The sequence below is a fragment of the Corythoichthys intestinalis genome, chromosome 2, assembly GCF_030265065.1.
Source record: "Corythoichthys intestinalis isolate RoL2023-P3 chromosome 2, ASM3026506v1, whole genome shotgun sequence".
Lineage (NCBI taxonomy): Eukaryota > Metazoa > Chordata > Actinopteri > Syngnathiformes > Syngnathidae > Corythoichthys > Corythoichthys intestinalis.
Window position 1 is genome coordinate 49,083,789 of NC_080396.1, and position 16,607 is coordinate 49,100,395.

At 39.8% G+C, this 16,607-nt stretch overlaps 1 protein-coding gene across 4 annotated transcripts in view; it reads right to left on the reverse strand.

Moving 5' to 3' along the window:
• The window catches only part of LOC130907384 (SRSF protein kinase 1-like), a 46,178-nt gene that overhangs the window by 20,370 nt on the left and 9,201 nt on the right, over positions 1-16,607 (reverse strand). For all 4 annotated transcript variants that reach the window (XM_057822393.1, XM_057822386.1, XM_057822402.1 and 1 more), the window contains exons 2-14: positions 15,294-15,348; positions 9,499-9,626; positions 9,269-9,377; positions 9,073-9,160; positions 8,868-8,955; positions 7,565-7,671; positions 7,169-7,334; positions 7,066-7,091; positions 6,426-6,651; positions 6,044-6,349; positions 5,857-5,957; positions 1,338-1,445; positions 1,097-1,166 (exon numbers count right to left, since the gene is read on the reverse strand). In XM_057822393.1, the coding sequence (XP_057678376.1) occupies positions 1,097-1,166; positions 1,338-1,445; positions 5,857-5,957; positions 6,044-6,349; positions 6,426-6,651; positions 7,066-7,091; positions 7,169-7,334; positions 7,565-7,671; positions 8,868-8,955; positions 9,073-9,160; positions 9,269-9,377; positions 9,499-9,626; positions 15,294-15,348 (1,578 nt within the window). The remainder of the gene's footprint in view (positions 1-1,096; positions 1,167-1,337; positions 1,446-5,856; positions 5,958-6,043; positions 6,350-6,425; positions 6,652-7,065; positions 7,092-7,168; positions 7,335-7,564; positions 7,672-8,867; positions 8,956-9,072; positions 9,161-9,268; positions 9,378-9,498; positions 9,627-15,293; positions 15,349-16,607) is intronic.

The window sequence follows — 16,607 nt, forward strand, 5'->3', positions numbered from 1 at the left end:
GAAGTGTATATAATATCAAAAGCCTTAAACATTTACCGTAATTTCCCGAATATAACGCGCACTTTTTTCCCCCCAAAATCAACTTGTAAACTCATGGTGCGCATTATAAACGGGTACATGGATGGAGACAGAAATATATATGTATTACATATATATATATATATATAAACCGATTTTTTTTCATCGACACGGCCACGTTGTGTTGAAGAAACGTATGCGGCGACCCGTTGCCGACCATTACGGTACGTGACGTCACCATTTTGTTTCGGTAATACTTCACTCTAATCGGCCGAATGATTTCGTCTGTGTTAAATTCTGCTTTTTTCACTCTTCATAAAGCACAGAATTTAGTTTCTTGAACTCATTTGAGTCGACGTTTATAGCAGCTCCGCAATTCGGGCCATAACAAATGTAAGGACACACACTTCCTGTGTCCGTCAACTATATCGGTCCCTCGGGAAACTCAAACCCAAATAACAATAGTGCTTTTTGTTACTGTCGTGTTGACAGCGATGAGCGCTCTCGGATTTCCGACTTACGTTCTCACTTTCATTTTACCGTATCAATCCATGGAAGAAAGATTTATTCATCATGAGGAAACGAGCAAGTTATACAGCAGCCTTTAAAAGAAAAGTCACATCTGTTTTCTTTTCTCCTAGATTCTGGTAAGTTGGAGAAGTTGTCAAATCATATTATTACCGTAAATATTGTCAGTTTAGGGTAATGCTTTGAACTACCAATGTGCTATGCTTGTGCTGTGTTTCACCAGTCAGTAAAATGACATCTCTGTATCTGTACACGAGCTCTGTTTTCTTGTATTCTTCTATTTATTGGTGCTAAAATTAGGGTGCGCGTTATAATACAATAATAATAATAATAATTTTCCCTAGATTTTACAAGTAAATTTGGGGTGCGCATTATACACGGGTGTGCCTTATATTCGGGAAATTACGGTAGTTTCATGCTTTTTAAGGCCTGAATTTTGACAAAATCCATTTAATGACTTTTAATGCTTTTTAATGACCCGCATAAACCCTGTAAAGGACAAAATAGGTAAATACAGGGAACGGAGAGGAAGAGTGCGTCTGAGTCATACCTTCATCCCTGGAATAATCTTCACCAGAGTGTGGTTCAAACAAGTAGTCTCCTGTAGCGAGTTCAAAGGCCTGAGGCGACAATATCATCAGCATCATTATTAACAACACAATAATTCATGAAGCTTGAATGCCTACAACGACTACTTCCCTCTCCTGTACCTGCACTAGTGTAAGAGAACTTGTCAGGTTGCATTAGTTTAATGTCTATTTTTTGATGGAAGGTCCAATGCAGTCTCTTACCATGCACGCTGAGCTCCAAATATCTGCTGGTGTGCTGTAACCGGCTCCAATGAGCACCTCTAAGGAGCGGTACTGTCGTGTCTGGATGTCTTCGGTAAAGTGCTTGTGCTGAGAGCAATGCAGGAAAACAGAACAAATATTATCTCAAAGTGGTCCAGGTATCTTTTGCCCATTCATTTTTTTTCTTCCAATTTCAGAAAAAGAAAAACAAGTACTTTTGTTTTATGTGTGTCAACAAAAAATGGCACATTGTCCTGCGTTTTCTGATTCAATAATTGGTAGGCTACTTGAAAAAATGAAAATGAGCATTTATGGCTTGTTCCAAAGAGTTTTGTCTGTTTATTTTTTTACACAAATTGGGAAATAAAATACGACCTTTCTTTGTTTTCCCATGTTCACATTGACGTGACCCAGAACACCTTCTTAGGCCATGTCCACACGTAGTAGGGCTTTTTAAAAATGTGTATTTTGCCACAACCGTCAAGAAAAAAAAAACAACGTCCACACCACCTCGTTTGTAGGAAAAATTTCCACACTCAACCATTGCATATTTCTCTAATGAAGGCTCATCCCTTTTCCTTCGTTGATAGCACAGTCCCTGAATGTAAACACAGGACGCACATACGACGTTTGAACATTTTTTGTCATAGGCAGTAACATTTCGACTGTTAAAAAACCCTCACTTTACCTGAGTTTGTAAAAAACCTTGTTTTTCATGCCCAAAATGTGCACCTGTGTGTGGATGATAGGCCAAACCAACTCTGAAGCCAAACCGCCAAAAAACGTTCTTCTTTTTGGGAGATACCCTGCTACATGTTAGAACATTAATTATTTCTGAAAAACCCTGCGGGTCACGGGATTCCCACAGGAGTCCTGCGGAATGGGAGTCAAAATTTTATCAATCCCGTGATTGGGACAGGACAGCAAAAATAATCAACGGGAGCGGGCCGGAGCGGGAACACATATAGATGATTTTTACCTGTGTTTAAGGACCTAGAGGCGTTAAAAAAAAAAAAAAAAAAACTGGAGTGGGATGGGACTGGGAGTCATTTTGACTGGGAGCAGGAGGGGACAGGATGGCATTTACTTTTTAACTCAGCCCTGGGAATGGGAATTTTTTCTCTGGGAGTTGAAGGGAACAGGAGTGAAAATGCACTCCCGATTCATGCTCTACTACGTGTAGACATGGCCTTACTCTGCGGCTCCATATCTTTTTATTAGCTAGGCCGATGATTATGAGTCCTCTGCTGCCCACATCCCGATTAAATGAGGCGCAGAAAAGTGTCGTACCTATTGTTTCATTGAAAAAAATATTTAATTCTGGAAGATGACATGACTGTGGAGAAGATCTGCCTAATTGTTCAGGTGTGTTAACACAACATTTAAAAGTTGTTGCACTAGCTAATGTTAACACCAAGGGTCGGCAAGACTCTGCTGCAGCCACAGAATAAGCATCATCAGCAGAAAAATAAAGGTCTTCCGGGTAACAGCAAAACAAATACAGGGACGACCAATAATGGTTGTATTTTTTTTTCTGACTTCTACAAAAGAAACTCACAATGGAACATCGCATAACGGCATGTTTTCTGTTTTTCCATCGACCAATTATGAATTGGGAAACAAGACGATTTATTTGCAGTTTTTGTTGACACACATTAATCCAGAAATATAGAAGTGCTGTTTCTGTTTTTCTTTTCCAAAATTAGAAGGACAAACCAATGGCCAAATGGTACATGGACCCAAAATGGACAATGGGCAATAAACCCTTCAATTAATCAATCTGGAACTACGCTTACGTACTTTACGCCATGCATCTATGCAGTTTGTCGATTGGATGCAATTGCCTTTGCAAATCAAACATTTCTGCACTTTCTGGCTAGCTTGGACAGCCACCACTGCCTTGCACATACAAAATACAGCATAAATGCATACACCCCACAAATATACTCAGTGGTACCTCTACATACGAAGTTAATAAGTTCCAGGACTTTGTAGGTCGAAATGGTCGAGCAGGATTTTCCCATAAGAATACATTATAATTCCAGTTATTTGTTCCACAGCCCAAAAACCTACACTAAATCCAAATAAATGCAAATAGCAATTACACAGAGCAAAATTAAATAAATTATTTATGAAAATCGGAATAATATAGTAATAGTAATAATACCTGTAATAATGTAACAAATCGGGTTCTAATGTGGCGAATGTGTTTTGCGCGGTGTACCTGAACGCACTGCGTGGCTGACTTGACAGAGAAAAGTGGACTTTTTACTTTCACATTTTATGTTCAACTGCGGCGGACAGTAGGCACGTTGTCATGCACAAGTTCTGAAATAAATGATTAAAAATCTGACGAAACTGGCGATTTTTTGGCGATATTACGATCATATTAAATGTTAACTTATACTCGCGAACGGAGGTCGGAGGAGGACCGTCGAAATCGTAGACATTCTACTGCCTTATTGTCGAGCCAGTTCACAGACATGGACACCAGGCTCATAATTTTCCTTTCCATCTTCATATCAATGGTAAGCCTCACTTTTTTCCTTTTTTTTTACAACCTGCACTATTATTCTTGGAACCCATGTTGATCTTTTCTCACAAGAAAATCTGCTGTGCGTCCTTCTTGCGGGAAAACAATGAAACTGCGGCGCTGTCATAATTCGTCGTATTTCGAGCATGTCGTCGGATGTAAAAACAAATGGCGAGTCAAATTTTACGTCAGATGTTGAAGAGATCGTGTGGCGAAGTGATCGTATGTTGAGGTACCACTGTATATATCATAAAAATGAACGAGAGGTTTTGTTTCAATTTTGTTCGTCACCCAGCCCTATAAGAAGACTAAAGCTGTTCCATTCTAGCATCTGGAGGATATAGTGTTTGTATTTGGAATGCCGTATTTGTAACAACGAAATCCCTCAGGTCACGATTAAAGATGCACCGATACCGATACTAGTATCGGCAGGGGGCGCCGATCTGGCCCGAAATGGTGGTATCGGTATCGGCGAGTACCAACAAAGACAGCGCCGATACCATTTACCGGTCCATTATTATAACATTTGACCACAGCCTTTTTCTCCTCCTGGCGCTCACTACACTCTGTCTCTGTGTTGTGTGATGACACGTGAACACCAAGCAGCTATCGCTATTGGCCTGCTCCAGACCAATGAGAGCGGGCCAATAGCCACTCCTGACCAATCAAAAGGGGGCTTTTTCATATGGACGAAAAACAAACCAGGAAATATGGCGGCGGTCGGGAAATATTTCCAAATAGAAATCCCGTCGATTAAAATCAATGGCTGCATGCAAGATTTGCGGCCTGAAAGTTTGGAGATGTGGAGTTAAATCGGCCAGTTTCAATACCTCGAACTTGATAAAACATTTGAAGACGAAACGTGAATGAACACAACGAGTTTGAGCCTGCAAGACCAGGACTGCTATCCAGAGGAAGAAGGCCGCTGGACCGGAGCAACAATCTCTGGTCAGTTCACTTCGTCTACTTTACTTTTATTGTCTTTTACTGAAAGAAATGCCGCAGTAATTTGGGAAGTGTTTCCAAAGTATTGTTGCCACCTTTCAGAAATAGAAATAAGGGACTCCCACCTCCCGAAAAAAAGGAGAGACGGGATGCTGTGGTCAATTATTATTACTTATAATTGTTAGCGTCCGCAAATGCGGAAACAAGGTTGAACCTCGAAGCAGACAACAAGCGGGGGATACATAAAAGGGTTTAATGATTGCAAACAAAAAATAACACGCGATCGCGGGATAGTAGAAATAACAAAAGGAGTCCGTGACAGCAGGTCGACGGACAAACTAAGACGAAAGGCAGCGGTTACAAACGAGAGCAGCACACTAACAGAAAAACCCAGTGCAGGGGCATAAAAAGCAAATGTAGCGAGATTATTGTGCCAGATGTCAAATAGCGATCAGCAAGGCAAATATCTCGGCAGCCTTCTATGAGATCACCTGTGCTTAAATGCTTCATTGATGAGCCTGCATTGGATTCAAGTGCCACGCCCCCACGCCCAGCAACAAAACACAATCTAACCAGCAGCAGAATGTGACAATAATTTCATGAAAGTTGCACTGTTTGGACTTTGAGAGGTTTAAAAAAGTTTATTCAGTTATTCAGAGTTTATTATTATGAATTTATTTTTACTTTCTTACTGTTGGGCTAGTATTATACATGTTTTATTAATTTCACAAATTTAGCACTATTTTGGCCTTTGAGAGCCAAAGGTTTATTCAACTATTGTCTACTAGGGTTTAGTGTACTTTTTCCTATTTTGCAAAGGTAAGCAACAGCCTGACAAAGCCTTGATAGCAATGATTTCACATCCAATTATGTAGATCTTTGGGAAAAAAAAAAAAATTATGAAAAAAAAAATATATATATATATATAAACGGGGTGGTATCGGTATGGTATCGGTATCGGCCGATACTGCACAGCCAGGTATCGGTATCGGGGCCAAAAAATGGTATCGGTGCAACACTAGTCACGATAGGACGACTCACCACCCAGCAGGCATTTCCCAAGTCTGCAATCTTGACCTTGATCTTGTCTGCATTTATTGGCTCAAGGGGGTTGACCAGCAGGGATCCCGCGGTTTGCTTGCCTATATCAAACAAACTTGACAAGTTAGCGCTAGAAAGAATACTAATGTGGCTAATGCAGCAGAAAAGTGACTTTTGTATAACTGACCATTTTGCAGACTTTCCTCGCTTCCATCTTCTCCCTGCTCTAGACAAATGTTCCCTTTAAGCTCCTGCTCCAGACCGGCAGACAGGTGCCTGGCCGACACCTTGCTGCAGTGAGCTCCCTCGATGTCAGTGTGCATCCCCTCCTTAAGGTCGGCGCCGTCCAAACCATTGCAGATTGTGTGGTGCTTTTTCTCGACAGAGTTGCCGTTATGTTGGTCTTCCTCCATCCACCGGGGGAGTCTTTGTTCCACCTCCACATGCCCGTTACAGCTCAATTCACACAATCCGTCTTCATTCACGTCGGTCTCTGAGACCATTGGGAAAGAACAAAGTAGTAGTATTTCCTTGCAGAATTAAGTGATTCTCACCAAATGGCATCTAACCATGTACGTCTTGTTTCCCCATATTCTGTAAAGATGTCTGCCTCAAAGGCGCACAGGCTCGGCCCTTGGGAGATGCCGGCTCCTCATCGACATCGTCATCTTCGTCCCGCGTCTCTGTGATTTTTTCCATCTCCTCTAGATCCATGATGCACTTTTCCAGCAATGCCGCTTGTCGCTTTTGCTTCTTTTTTAATTTCTTCTTCTTATTTTTTGACATTTTCACACTCTGCTCAAATGAGGTAAATAGAAAAAGAAAAGCTAACATATGAATCTGTAATTATAGCAATTAGAGATGCACGATTTACATTTTGCCATTTCCGATCAGTTACATAAGTCCAAATATTTATCGATAATTATTGTACTTTTATATAATTTTTTATGACTAAAAAAATTATGATTTAATAAAATGTTAATTAGAAAAAAAATCAAGAAATCAAAATGAATAAAAAAGGAAATACACTCTGGTTACGGTCCCCAACAATTTTTTATTTATTTATTTAGGTTTTTTTTTTTATTTCCATAGTATTTAAATCATTGCCTGCACGGACAATGATAGACAAATTCATTTATTCTAGGAGGACTGGCTTTGAATTCAGTAAGGATATTTTGCACATTGGACAAATAAAATTTAGAGCTGTACCTGTTTTGGAGCAGGTGCGGTGCTAACTGTGAAACAAACAACACGATTAGTTACAACAAAAATGTCAGCATACATGTGTGGACATCAGAAGCACATCTCATACTTGCTGAGCCCGAGGGAGGTGGGGCCCCCGCCCGCTGCCATTCTGTGGCTTCTGCTGCAAGTTTACGGACATAAGGCTCTTCAACACTCATCAAGATATTCTCAGGCTTTATGTCTGTGTGGATGATCTGACACTTTGTGTGCAAGTAGTCAAGGCCTTGGAGAACCTGAAAGAAAAGCAGGGGTGTGATAAACCAATCCAAATTGAACAATACTTTTTAAAAGTGCCAGTAATATTTTGTATGTCCGGCTTAAACAAATATGCCACGCTAGCTGGAAGTTTGGACAAAAAAAAAAAATAAAAAAAAAAAAAAAAAAGAAAGGTGTAACTTGAACCTGAAACACTGAGTCTCCAGCGCATTAAGGGTGTGACAGTGCGTGGTTTTATTGTGCTCACCTGGCGAATGATGCTCTTTACACAGGGTAGGGGCAAACCCTGGTAATTTGATTTGATAATCCACTTTAGTAAGTGATGGCCCAAAACCTCAAACACCATGCAGACATCTGAATGGAAAAATGCTAAGATTATAACTAGGGTCAAGTATCGTTTGGATTTCATCAGATACTGGTTACTACTTGGTACTTTTTAAAACACCTCATGAGTTGGTTTTCAATAAAATATATAGTATACCTATACTTTTTTGTGCTACCAGCCTGTAGCTCATGAATAGCACCACTGATGTCACGCTCATTTATGGAACAAGCGGGTGGAGTAAAAATAGAAAAAAAAAATTCTTGCCAAAATGTTCATTTTTATTCAGTTCCATGACTACAGTTTTTCGGAACGTGTACCAAGTGCACGCCCAAGTCAATGAAGCGTCTTGTATCTATTGTCTATGGTTGCGGCTTGCTTCAAACAAGAATAACCAATGGGCGTGACCTTGACCTTTGATGTCACATGTTAAGATGAGAGGAAAACTGACCAAAAAAACCATACATGGATAATTGTGAAGTATTTCTAAAAAGGACATTTACGCAATATCATGAAAACTGACAGTCAGTATATTGCAATATGCTTATTATGTCACATCCTATCCAAATATACCAGGAATATTGCATCATACAAGGGATATACAGCTAGTTTCACTCCAAAATAGATTGATAGTTTTGACATTTCGTTGTACCCTGCTGATCCAGACAGCAAGTGCCAGATTCAACTAAAGGGCCTCCAACAAAGCTAAGCAGCTAGTGTTGGAAATCTAATTGTCTACGCCATCTTCATAAAGGTTTATCTTTTCAAAAATGAAGTAGCTCATAGTTAAGTTTTTGTTTTTTATTTGATGATGCATGCACTGTTCGACTTTTGGTGGCCACGTTTCAATTAATCAACTTTTTTTGTATAGCATACATAAAAGATCCACGAGGGAATCCAAAGTGCTATATATAAAACAGGAAAATAAGTTGACAAAAATGTATTTTTAACCTAAATTAAGAATAAAGTGGCGTTGAAATCCGTCCACTGATATCAGAAAGAACGTTTTCACAAAATTGTTCACGTTACTCCAAAACATGAACAGGAATATGAACGTGTTCATAGAAGTAATTTAGGTACAATACTGTTGCTATCTAATATCCTTATCATCTGTCTTTTGCAGTAAAGTTACTTCTGGCTATAATCTAGTTCTTTTTAAGACAAAAACTGAAAGCTTGATGTGTCTAATGTGATGGATGAGTCAGGCGATGAACAGCAATAAGGATACGGGTTCCATTGACACCAGAGATCTTAAAGTCATCCAACATCTGGACCACCATCTCCCGTTTAGGATCATCCGGATCAGAGTTTCTTACCTGCACACAAACAACTGCTATTAGTACAACACTGGCATAAAGGTATTTTGTGTTTGAGAGTGAAATATTGTCAGGGGTGCGTTTATATTTGTCATAATGCTTAAATCTTTCACTTACAGACTTGAGAAGTTTGATCTCGTCCACAGCTGTTTCTGTGTAGTGTTCTGCACTCTTAACCACCTTCATTGCAACAAACCGTTTCATTCTATGAAGCAGAGGACAAAAACTGTTTTAAGGTCCAGATTTCTCCAGAAGCCATTTTAGCATAGATAATCTAAATAGCGCAGTGAAAATATATAGCAAAGTTCCCTACTGGATGTCCCAGGCGAGCCACACAGTTGAGAAGTGTCCCCAACCTAGTTTTCGGATGACGTGATATTTTCCATTGTAAAGGTCGCCTACTTTTACATGATGGTAACCCCCTGAAGAGAGAATAGTGTCGGAAAGATCAGTCTGACAGAACTTTGACAAAAGTTTTGAACTCTGGGATACAAAGAGGTCACTCTAATGTTTAAATTGGGCTTAGCAAAACAGAGGACTGACCTTTGCAATAGTCATTGGGATCCTCCTGTTCTTCATCGTCAGAGCCGAGAATTTCCTCGGGTTCTTCAGGTTCCCGAGGCGAAGCTTCATGTTGGGCCTGCTGACGACTTCTGGGATTTGCCGTCTGCCTGTTGAAAGTAAATAATTCTGCCTTTACAAAAGCTAATAATGAGCACTTTCAATTTACACTGTTAGAGATGTATCCTTTGGTTTACAACTGTACTGCAACATGCCGAGAGCTTCTTCAAGGTTTTCCTTAGCACATTTGCTTAAAAGCAAAGCAAATAAGTCGAATAACTCAAATATATATATATATATATATATATATATATATATATATGTTGACGGACACTAAATATCTGACTAAGCTTGGCAGTCACCATTTTACCACAGGAACTAATAAAGAACCACAGGGCTTAACTCACTAATTCTCTAATATAGGGTATCTCAAACAGCCTGCCACTACGCCAAGCTAACAGTAGGCAACTCTCATAATACCTGGTCATCACACAGTTACGGTTTCCCAAAATACTTTTTATAAGTACATGCGGTCACCATATTCTAATTTAATCAAATCGAAGACGTAAAGTCAAATTTAGAAGGATTGGAACAGATTCAACAGTCGCTAAAGCCCTGCTGTTGGATCAATCAATTCATGTTATCTAGTAGGAACCAACACGCCCAAATCAAGCTGCAAATCCTAAGCAAATGTACCACAATGAAACCAGTTGAAGGATAACGCGGACTATAAAAAAATTCACATTGATTGACTTTTTAAATTCCAATGCTATAATTTCAGTCATATCTGTTTTTGACAACAGTTGAATATAGTGTTGTAAACCCAAGACAGACAACCAGTCAGACATTACTTCCACCAATGAGATTAAAGTCCCTATCTCTGCAGGAGGCCAAAGCTTAACTGTGTGGTAGCTTAAACTAACGCTAAATTCAGGGATTTTCCTGCATGGAAATTTTGGAGATGCCCAATTTCTAGCCACTTCTATGTCTAAATCCTCTTACATTAAAAAAAACTTATTCGATAAGCAATGCACTATTTTTTTTTAAACTGCAATTGCAGTCCTACACCATTTGAGCGCCTTGAAAGGTGGAAAAGCGATATATAAGTATAACACCATTTACCATTTACCATAGCAACTGAATGTGCACTCCATCACTAAGTAATTTGGCTAAAGGGAAGCTCTATGTCGACAGATTAGGTAGCTACAATCAAGCTACGCATGTTTTTGGGATGTGGGAGGAAATCCTCGCAGACACACCAGGATAACATGCAAACTTCACACAAGAAGGCCGGAGCCCGGGATTGTACCCTTGATCTCAGAACTGTGAGGCAAACGTGCTAACCACTCGGCCACCCTTTAAAATTCTTCAACAATATTGAAAAGCGCTACACAAATTCAGTCCATTCAGTCTAGAAATTACTACCAATACACTTGAGAAAGTGGAAGTAGAGAAGGTCTTGGGCTGAGTGAATAGCACAATTTTCTGATTAACCTCAGTTTTTTTTTTTTTTTTTTTAAATATTAACTTTAATACATGACAACGCATTACGAGTACCGTCTTTTTTGGACTATAAGTCGTAGTTTTTTTCCCCCATAGTTTGGCAGAGGGTGCGTCTTATACTCTAGAGAGACTTATATGTGATTATTTACGGTCGGGCGACTTCTCTCTCGCTAACTTCTTTTAAAATAAATATATATATATATATAGATAGATATATATATAGATATATATTCATATATTTATACTAAAACGATGTATGGATGTTAAATAAAATAAATACTTTGGATAAACCAGAGAAGGCGCTGTGCACGCCTGCGCACGTGAATGCAGTGGCCCCGCTCTCTTTTCAATCTTCCCCTCAGCGAGCATCCTGGTATTATATTTTTTAAATAATATTTTTTAATAATAATTGTGATTATTGATCAAATATGATTAGTGTTTTAGCCATAATCATGTAGAGCAGGTGTGCCCAAGTCCCATCCTCGAGATCACCTATCCAGCTTTTTTCCATGTTTCCGTCCTTTAACACACCTGAATCCAATGATCAGCTCACCACCAAGCTCTGCAGGAGCCTGATAACTATTCTGATGATTTGATTCACGTGTGTTGGAAGAGGGAGACATGGAAAATAGGGTGGATAGGTGATCTTGAGGACTGGACTTGGACACGTAGGATATTGACCAAATCCAAACTATCATTAAAGATTCAGAGAACCGAGAGAAATCTCTGATTGTTTGGAATCTTATTGGTGTCATGTTTTAAGCGCAAAGTAGGAAAAGAACCATCCGGATAGAAATCAGCCTCTGTGATGGTATGGCATAAGGCCGAATGATTTATGAATTTTAGGCCAAAATCGCTAAATCAGTCAACACGATCCTAAATCACCAAGAGTTGAATTCACAATAATATTCTTAATATGTCAGAAGAAGCAAAATGTGTGGTGGATAACAAACCATATTAGTCGTTAAATCTTCATGTATTTTGAGGAACAGAAACAATTATCCAAACATCTCAAAGGTGGAACTGAATCCACAGCAGTGTTTTTGGCCTTTTGCTTCTACTTCCTACAAGTGCCAAGAAGGGAGGAAGACATCATAAAATTTTGCAGATACTGTATGTATCTTTTAAGTTACACATGCAACTTTATTTTGCAATGCTGAACATCCTGCCATAAGGTTCAACAGTTTTTCCAGAGGAACATCATGCTCATGTGGCTCAACATAGGATTCTCTCACTTTATACAAATTGTTACATAAGACCACCAGAGGATGTGTGAACTACAAAAGTGTAAGAACCATCATGATAATTTCCAGTAGTAATTAAAAGTTAAAATAATTTTCTGACCCGTCAAGCTACTATTATAAAAAATATATATCTATAATTAAAAGGGTTTTTTTTTTTTTATGATATAACATTTATATTAATACATGTGACAGTTTTGTTTTAGGTCTGATAGCTGTTTCCACCAAATTTTTGGGTGCAGAATCCAAAACTGATCTTAGTTTTTCTTTATCACGTCACGTTTTAAGATCCACGTTTCCTTAAAAGGTGACATGAAAAAACTTTAGGGTACTCAATTTTTTTTGCATGACTGCAAAGTTTATCAAGCACTATGCTTTTACAAAGGATAAAGCCCGGTGCACACGAGGCGCTGCGCCATCTGCATAGTGTGCCAATGGCTCCCAAGAGCCGACAGCACCGTTCCCTACACAACAAGCGCCGTTGGCACTGCTGCAAAAAGAAAAGAGGCAGAGAGTCAGAGCTGTTGTTTGAAAAGCGCATGTGCAGAGTACAGGTGCAGCAGTTTTACCAGAGTGGAATGGTTACTGCCCAATGTGGCTACTTTCAAAGATTCGGGGCTGTGGAGGAATGCATTGGGCGGCATGCTAAAATGTGGGATACTTTTAACAAAAACCTATCATAGACGGGATGTTGAAATTTGGGCTGTAATTTTATTGAACTAGGAAGGTTTTACAGCGTGACCTGGGTGGACACGGTCTTTCTGATCTAACAACATTGAGGTGCAGTACAAATGTTTCCTGTTCCTCGCACACAAAGCACTGAAATTATCAAACATGCTTGATAATTTTTGCCAACGGCACTCAAAAAAAACCCACACACAAGGTGTGGATGGCAAAATACTGAGCGCGGATGGTGCTTGAGCGCTAGTGGTGTCTCATGTGCACCGGGCTTGGGGCTAGTTGCATGCATGTAGTAACAACATAGTAAGTAGGTAAGCAGTGAAGACAGAACTTGATTTGAAAGAGAAAAACTGTGATCACTTTTGGATTCCGCACGCCAAACATGGTAAAAACTAGAGGTGGGAATCTTTGGCCACCTAACGATTCGATTACGATTAGGATTCAGAGGCAATGATTCGATTGTAAATCGATTACTGATGACTCTCCCCAAGCTATTAGCTGCTTTTAGTGTTTCGTACATTAGTTACAAAAATTGTACAAAAGGCCTGTCAGTCTTAAATGAACGACTATTTCAGTATCAAGTTAACAGTTCAAAATAGTAAATAAAATACTCAATTCCCCATTCTGTATCAGCAGCTTTAAACTACATTCCAGGGTTTCCCCTACACATTAGATATTGTGGCGCACCGCCACACCAAAATAAAAGCTGCCACGCCGTGCAAAAGAGATTTTTTTAAGGCCGTTTCAAACTAGCGGCAGCCCAGAGTAAAGGGTTCAGCGGCAACATATTCATTGTGTATTGTAATGTCTGTAACAAGGCACGGCTCACTTAAGAGACGATTGGATGGGGAACTGTGACGTGGAGGGAAGCGAGAAGGAGAACAGGCGAAATAGCAGTCGCATGTTGTGGAAGCCCGCTGTTATTTTGTTATTGTTTTTCTTTATTATTGTTTCCACAATAAAGTGTGTAAGCCAATACAGACTCCTCTCCTTCTTCCCCCCATCCGGGGCATTACAGTATTTTGGATCGGACTTTTCAGCGAAAGTGAGCAGTGGACTGCCGTCTTAGACGGAATGGCAAGTTTGAATGAAATTGCGCCGAGAGGTGGGCAGAGCGCTGCCGTGGTAATGTCAACAATGCATTCAATAGCAGAGGGGCAGGCGTACTTATATCTTTGCTATCAAGCTGTTTGAGAAGACGGATATTCGCAATCACGGCTGACGAAATCTTGATGTGACTTTCATACTTCTCCTTGCTGAGCTAATTGGCACTTCGATGTGTGTTTGGGTGGAAATGTAGTTCACGTACAACAACAAAAAAAACTATTCATCTTCTCACCGAAACTAGTAAAACTCTTTACACAGCAATTAAAATTTACCCCTGCTCCTTGAAAGGGGTCCATTACAAGGGCGTAGGTTTGGTGTCAATATTAATTTGTCATAATATGACGCAATTTTGCCGTGGCACAACATGGTGAGGCGGTCCAACTCCGATGCAGCCCACCACCACAGCTTCAAAAAATCCAAGGGGAAACCCTGCGTTCAATTAATTTAATGTTGTGAATCAACCGTTAAATTTGTTAAAATTGCTCCCGTTATTCCATAATTTCCCTTCTGTCTACTTTCGACATGTGAAAGTTTTAAAACTGTTTTAAAGATAGATTAAAGTCAAGATTTTGCCGATTCAGGATTATTTTAGATAAAATGTTAATTAGGTTCGCTTGGAAGGTTCGCGACAACAGCCTTCCAGGGAAGTCTACTGCTTTAAGATGGCGGCTGTTTACTAACGCTGCCAAATCTGTCATTTCCCATCTAATTTTCAATACATGTGCTGCTAACGCTGCCGAGTCTGTCATTTCGCATCTAGTTCTTGATACATGTGTTATCTACCATAGCTTCATGTGAACGTAGTTTGTAGCGGCTGTCGGCAGCACTTAGGTATTATTGTTTGTTTATCTAGCGGCATAAGTTGAGCCTGAGCCGTGAGTTGAGCATTGTCATTATGTTTACTCTCTGTCCATTCCTCATTGCGTCCCGAAGACCGTGCTGACTATGTTTTAGTTTCGCTTTACTTGACATATTTCAATAATCGGAATCTGGATGTTTGTGAATCGTTCTCGAATCTTTCACGGCCGAATTGCGAATAATCTAAGAATCGGAAATTCCACAGACCTCTAGTAAAAACAGCTGTCAGATGTAAAATTACTTTTTTTTTTCCTCCAAATTGTTGCCTAGTATAATCAATTTACTATTCTGGGCAATAAACAGAGAGAACCTAATAAATGCAACCAGCACAACGTACTGTAGCACACAGAGCAAGAAGTAAAACATCTCAAAGATATACAAACTCACTTTTTGCAGGTCTTCTTGGCTTTGCCCCTCTTTTTCCTCGCCTGAAGAGCCAAAACTGAGGAAATAAGAGGTAAGTTTGCTTTATTGTGCTTGGGCTGATTTACTGTACCACACTGACGCACACAAAAAAGAATTTACGTTAGTGTTTTATTAGCACTGAGAAAATATAACACATTAACTTTTTAATATTTGGGTGCAAATCTTTTTTTAGTCAATTCCTGCCGTGAAGCCTGTGACAAAAAGATATAATCAGATGCTGGAATTTATCTCTTCACCATGCTTTGCCAGAACTCTTGAGTCCCTGCTTTTCTTAGGGCATTTTCCCCTCAGTTGTGTCTCCACCAAGTTAAATCCATGCTCCATCAGATTCAGGTCAGGTGATTCATTTGCCTGTTGCATAACATTCCAATTTGTTGCCATAAAACAATAAAAATAAAAACTCGTGGTTTGGTTTTGCAGTATGCTTCAGGTTGCAATTGGAGTTCTGAAAATTTTGTTTGAGCAGATACTACTGCCCCTTTTGTCAGCAATAAGACTAACAATAAATACGGGAATAAGCCTGTCGCATTATGCAATAATTCCATTTATCGCGCGATAAATAAAAATGAATCGCCTCGCAAGCGGCAGACGTGCTGTTAAAAGTTCGGATTCCTCGTTACCAACTGCGCAAAATGCATATTCGTTCCAGGTCCGGCAAAAACTAGCGCCGGAGCCAATCGTTCCCATTATATCCTATTGTTCAACGTATACCGGCCGCGTCAGTGTTTTCGGAGTGACTGTGGACCATCTATGGCGCGCCGGTGTTGTTGACGTGTGGGCGCTCCCGTCAGGAGTGACATTTCACACGGGGCTGCTATTTTTCGGCACAACGCCGGATATTTACAACGAAGTACGGCAAAACATTGTTACCGACTTGGCTGCTACGAACAACCTCGCTTTGACAACGAACAGGTGAATGAACTTAAGAGCGCTGTGCTTCAAATTCGTCCTGTTTATAAAAGTCGATTGTCATATGCTGGTGTTGTGTAGAAATGAGCAGAAGTGACTTCAGCGGCTAACTTTTTTAATGCGCGCACACACTAGATATCATGAAATGGCAAACTAGATGTGCTACGTCCCATGCCATTGGCTACGTGAGCCCTGAGTGATTATGGGACATGTAGTCCATATACTACATCGATAAATTCTAAACTGTCATGACTGAATGGAAGTTAAGAAGGCCAAATCAATCCATACCAGTGACTATAGATAATGTTGCAAATATTGTTAATTCAGTACGTGACACAGATGGATTCGGACCACAAATAGGATGTC